The sequence below is a fragment of the Tribolium madens genome, unplaced genomic scaffold (genome assembly GCF_015345945.1).
Source record: "Tribolium madens isolate multiple individuals breed KSU strain unplaced genomic scaffold, Tmad_KSU_1.1 Scaffold_96;HRSCAF=242;Tcas5.2_LG5, whole genome shotgun sequence".
Taxonomy (NCBI): Eukaryota; Metazoa; Arthropoda; class Insecta; order Coleoptera; family Tenebrionidae; genus Tribolium; species Tribolium madens.
The window spans coordinates 11,096,263-11,102,602 of NW_025401068.1; the positions used below are offsets into that span (position 1 = coordinate 11,096,263).

General features: G+C 30.7%; 1 protein-coding gene across 5 annotated transcripts in view; it reads right to left on the reverse strand.

Moving 5' to 3' along the window:
* Positions 1-6,340, reverse strand: part of LOC123013589 (extracellular sulfatase SULF-1 homolog) — a 27,910-nt gene that overhangs the window by 9,135 nt on the left and 12,435 nt on the right. For all 5 annotated transcript variants that reach the window (XM_044412211.1, XM_044412210.1, XM_044412212.1 and 2 more), the window contains exons 3-4: positions 1,388-1,539; positions 1,010-1,179 (exon numbers count right to left, since the gene is read on the reverse strand). In XM_044412211.1, the coding sequence (XP_044268146.1) occupies positions 1,010-1,179; positions 1,388-1,539 (322 nt within the window). The remainder of the gene's footprint in view (positions 1-1,009; positions 1,180-1,387; positions 1,540-6,340) is intronic.

A 6,340-nucleotide genomic window follows, 5' to 3' on the forward strand; every position in this document is an offset into this window, starting at 1 on the left:
GCATTACCATTGTTAAATTAGTTAGTTTTATTCTCACCTGAGGATGATCACTTTGTGGTCGAAACGCGTTGTGCTATTAAAATAAAAGTTTGGTGTGACGGGCTAATCGTGTTTTTGTTCATCGTTTCCATACCAAGAAGATCCAAGAAGAAAAAGTCGACATTTGATGTTTGAATTCGTTTAGGTGTATAAAGGTTATCATCTGTACCAAATTTTGTAATTTTATCTTAAATGGTTTCTGAAATATTAGCAAAAACATATTAGACCCCATTTTTCGATACATGTTTATAGGAAATTTTTGTCTTAGAATTGAATATCCTATCACCTGTTTAAATTTGTAACAATAAAAACGGAATACCCTATATAAAATATGAATCAAAAAGCAATTAAATAAAGGCATTTGGTCTTACCTAGATTAGGAAAAAAGCCGAGTAAAGCAAAAGTTTTGATAAATTGGAAACTAAGGAACCTAATCTTGCTTCATTTGAGTGATTTTGTTTTCCAAAGGAAAAAGTAATTGTAAAATCAGAAAAATATCAAAATAAAAGCATAAAAACTGTAAAGCAAAATCAACAAAAAAACATCAAAATTAGCCCAAATCTCGTAAAAAATGATACAAGTCAAAAGAATATGTTGCAAATTTCGGAAAATCTTTAAAATTAAAATTAAAATATCAAGTTTTATGCAATTGTAGAGACGCCAAGTCCGGCCCTGGTGTCAAACAAAAACAACATACTTCTCAATTCCTCGACTTTTATGCTTGAACATAAAACTGGATATTAATTAAATCGATCCGAGTAATTATTTCCCCGCGTTCGGTCCAGAACCGCGCAATTAATCCTCAGAGCCTCTAATTACAACGAAAGCAATCAGAAGTAAATAAAGGGAACGCATAAGAAATAAATCGGTCCTCATGCGAATAGAGCCGTCGTAAATCGGCAGAAATAATCTGCTTAAAGATCGACAACGGCGATTTATACGGCCGGTTCTCGAAATCGAAAAAACTTACTGATGAGTGGTGACGTTGAAGAAGAGGTGCGAATATTGGGGGGCCGAGTCTTCGGGGCCATGCGGTGCAGGAAACGACATCGTCAACATGACGGGCTTGTGAGCGCTGTTTTTCTTCGATTGGCGAAGAAAAGCGATGGAGTCGTTGGCGATCAAGTCGGGGTAATAGTCCTGAAAAAAATCGATTTCAGACTCTCATCGTTGTTTATTTATTACGAAATTCTTCAAACGCAAATACCTGTCCGTAATGGGAAAGGAATTTCAATTAAGTCTGTAATTAAATTCAAATAGGGATTTTTTTCAAATATATAACACAAATCATTAATTACTGATGAGTCACTAGTGAATAAAAATCAAACACGAAGCGCAATTTACTCACCTTGTGGTAATCGAAACCGTGCTTGATCTTTTTCCCATTCATATTGATCGAGTAATTGTAGTACTTTGAATTCATTATTAAACCACCCCATTCGCGCCAACCTGGCGGCACATACGATCCGTTGTATTTGTTCAAATATTTTCCGAAATAACCTGCGAACAATAAACATGTTACAGTACACACCCTGTGTATATTTTTGCATGTTTACATGTGGTTGGTATTTCTATAATAACAACACACTACCTTCATGAATATTAATGCGAAAAATATGAGTATTAGATGAGTGGGCTAGTGTAAAATCGCTGATAATTTCAACTTCAGACGTTTAATTAACTTATTCGGAAACAATTATCTTGTTTATGGAACTGTGGAGGTGTGTTATTATATCATTAAGATAATTAATTTTTAATTTATTTGGGAAGATGCGAATCTGTGTTTCTGTGACTAGCAAGGTCAGCCTCAGGCTTCAAGAAATAAAAAAAGACTAAGCAATAACAGTGATTTATTTGTAAAAACGAATTTTTTATTTTTTTCACTAAATAAATGCTATGAAATCATTTTTTGTTTTCAGATTTGACTACTATGACCGTTGTTTTGCGAAACCCGAAAATACATGCTTTTATTCAAGAATTTCTATAACAAAGCCGATTTTTGTTGAAAAATTGCTTGAATATGCGATGATCCCACAAAATATCTAAAATTTTTCTTATCAAAAAATTAAAATCTTGCACTTTGGTAAAGAAAGCTTCACACGATTGTTTGCTTTTTGTTAAATTTTCGAATAAATACATTTTTTTTTTCAAAAAAAAAGCTTTTCTCTGGGAATGCGGAACCGCAATTATCGACAATTTCCCATATTAGCCGTCCATTAGCGTGGGTCGTGGCCGCTTATTTCGGTCGGTATGTCGTAACGAAATTCATTCATAAACTCGAACCTCATTAACATTCATAAACGTAGGTGTTTTTCCTTAAAAAACATTTAAAGGGTACGTTGGCGACCGTTTTGATTCAATATGGAGATAGATGTGGGATTCATCAAGCGCTCTCTAATGTGTAAACAATTAGGTAAAAGAGGCTAAGGATTGTTTCTCTTTTGTAAAAACAGCGACGTTTCCTGACTGCTGTCGGTGATGGGACACGATTACATCGCACGTGGGCGAAAAACCCACGTGCTATCGCTACACGTGCAGATCTACTCGTCTTGGTGTTAAAGGCATTGTTCTGGTCTATTAATACATGTATTACTCAATATCTCACAAACTATGCATTGTAGAGTATTTTAACCTGTTGCATCGTGTTCAACGCGTAATTTTACGTTGAGAAAACCATATTTGACGCGTTTTTATGATTCAAGGTAAATTGACTATTTTTACGATGTTACTGCCGCGATCTTCAAAAACTAAAAAAAATCGAAATTTTTTAAACTTGACCCAACAACGTTTTATGCACTTTTTTGAGTCTTGAAGATCTCTAAAAATGTAAAGAACATTATATAGATCAATTTTAAAATTGAATTTTTTTTTTGATTTTTGTCACGATTTTGGCCGAAATTTGGAACCCAAAACGGATTATTGCCAATAATTCCGGACTTAATGGTAATAAGCTCTTATGTTTGATACCGTTGGATAGAAAATTTAATTTTCTATCATACAGGGTGAATATAAAGTATGGAACCGAGAGGTTTTATTTTTAATCATTTGCCTCCAGAAAATAATAATTAATATACAGGCTGTTCCGTCTAAACCCCACTTTAGAAGTATTGGGAGTTGGAATAATTGTATTTATTTGAAAATTGGTACATAGCCATAAACCAATAAGTCCTCCTAAATGAAAATATTTTCAAGATGGCGGCACTTCCGGTTATACCGGAAGTCGGTCTTAACTTTCTTATTTTAAATGGAAAGGTATATTTTTACTGCGTTTTTGGATTAATCGTATTATTTTAAGGGAGTTTTCATTAGCTTTCCCTATACCTAAATTTAGCCGTTTTTGAAATATTTGGAATTTTTCAAAAATTTTTGGATTTGCACCTTCCACTTTAAAAACCGATAACTCTGCCATTTTTTAAGATTTTAAATTTGTTTTTTTGGCGTTTGAAAGAGAAAGCTTAGATCCTTTTTCTGATGTTTTCAAATTTTGAAAAAAAATAACATATCCCAAAATTTTAAGGTTACTTTTGTAATAATTGAAATATTCATAACTCAATTTTTTCAAATGAAATACCCCAATTTTTATTTTACTAAATTAAAGAGAATTTAATTGTGCATTGATCTGTATTAACATTCCCTATACCTAAATTTAATAATTTTCAAGTTATGGACTTTTTTTTAATACTACAGAAAATTTATTACTAGCCATACCAGTTTTCACATAGTTTGCTATGGAAATCAAAAATGTCAAAATTGTTTCTCAGAAAACGTCTACAGTGTCTTATTATTTGCCAAATAGTGCCAAAATATGGAGAATCAAAGTTATGCAAACTTAATTATTATTGATAGGTTCTACCATGCAATCATTATTTAAAGCTAACAAGTGAGAAAAACTTATTTTTGTTTAATGAACGATATCATAATTTTGTTACACTCTCCTTAAATACAAAATAAATTAATTAAATCTAAGTTTGAGTAGCTTTGACTCTCCATATTTTGGCACTATTTGTGAAATAATAAGTCACTGTCGACATTTATTGAGAAACAATTTTGACATTTTTTATTTCCATAGCAAACTATACGAAAACGAATGTGGCTAACAACAGATTTTCGGCAGTCTCAACAAAAAGTCACCATAACTTAAAAATTATTAAATTTAGGTATAGGGAATGTTAATACAGATCGATGCAGAATTAAATTCACCTCCATTTAGTAAAATAAAAATTGGAGTATTTCATTTGAAAAAATTGAGTTATGGGTATTTGAATTATTACAAAAGTAACCTTAAAATTTTATGGTTTGTTAATTTTTTTTTTCAAAATTTGAAAACAACGAAAGAAAGATCTAAACTTTCTCTTTCAAACGCCAAACAAACGAATTCAAAATTTTAAAAAATGGCAGAGTTACCGGTTTTTAAAGTGGAAGGTGCAGATCCAAAATTTTTTGAAAAACTCCAAATATTTCAAAAATGGCTAAATTTAGGTATAGGGAAAGATGATGAAAACTCCCTTAAAATAACCCCGTTAATCCAAAAACGCAGTAAAAAATATACCTTTCTATATAAAATAAGAAAGTTGAGACCATCTTGAAAATATTTTCATTTAGGAGGACTTAATGGTTAATGGTCTATGTACCAATTTTCAAATAAATACAATTATTCCAACTCCCAATACTTCTAAAGTGGGATTTAGACGGAACACCCTGTATATTAAAGTAATATAAAAAATGTGATCGTATTTTCAGAATGAGATTTTGTTTTGTTTTTGAGTTATGCGATTTTTTTTTTCAAAATTGCAATTTATGTGAAAAAAATTTTTTGAAAAAATTAAATATAAAGCAGATAGTTGTAATTCTTAGAGTATAGCTTTTACAGAAAAATGATTTTATAGTGGGTTGACATTTAAAAAAATATTTTTTTTTGTGAACTCAAAAACAAAAGGAAATTTCGAAAAATTTTATTCTTGTTAAATCATCACATTTTTATAGTACTTTATCACTCATCAAGTTTTTTCAAAAAATAAATAGTTTAAGCAAAAAACGTTTGGTTCCATACTTTTTATTCACCTTGTATATAAAAAAGATCAGTGTTCTACGATAAATAGTTATCGAAAAAATATCTGATAAAATCAAAAATATAAAAATTATAAATTCAACTATAACTTCAAAACTATTACGACTTTTGCTGTTTTCTTGACCTCAATAGATTCCCCGGAATATTTTACATGTTTAGGTCAAAATATTATATCACTGAGATACAGTTTTACTGCAATTTACAAAATAAAAAAAGTAAAAATTTGTTAATAGGTAACTTAAAAACTAGTGTTTTTGAAATTGATATTTTTTGCGAGATATTGACTTGGCTTAGTTGTCAATCGATAGATTTTTTTTTAGGCTAATTACGATGGTGTTGAGTTGAGCTTTTTGCTCTAAGTCTAATAGTTTGGCCGGAATCGTCGTTCAAAAAGTAAATGATGTCAAAACTGTGAAACTGCGTTTTTCTGCGAAACTATAAGACTTAGAGCAAGAAGCTAAAAACCAATAAAATCTACTTTAAATTGTGTAACTAATGGCACCAACCGGAAGTTCCTCCGGGCGATGGTTCCGGGTACGGAGCCATTTTTAGTTTTTTTCAAAAATGTCATATCTCAAAAACTATACATCGTAGAGTATTATTTAACTTGTTGCATTGTGTTCAATGCGTAATTTTACGTCTAGAAAAACCATATTTCAAGCGTTTTTACGACTTAAGATAAGTGACTATTTTTACGATTTTACCGCCTTGAAAAAATTTCGAATTTTTTGAGTCTTGAAGACCTCCAGAAATGTAAAAAAACGTTAAATGGATCAATTTTAAAGTTGCTTTTTTTCATTTTTGTCGAGATTTTGTTCGATTTTTTGCACCCGTAGCGGTCTATTGCCAATAACTCCAGAATTATTGGCGCTAGGCCTTAATGTTTAGCACCGTTGGAAAGCTAATTTAATTTTCTATCATATGAAAGAAAATTAGTTGTCCTACGATTAATAGTTATCAAGAAATTTGCTTATAAAAACAAAATATCCTAAGAATAAATACGACTATGAACTTGTAAACTATTTTGCATTTTTCTCAACATCGATTACCCGGAACATTTTACATACCAAGTGAATAAAAAGTATGGAACGAAGCGTTTTTCTCGTAAACTAACCACTTTACAAAAAAATAATTAGTGTAGCGTAAAGTCCAATTAAAATGTGACCATTTATCAAGAATAACATTTTTCGAAATTTTTTTTAGTTTTCGAGTTCTGGAAAATTTTTTTTTTTT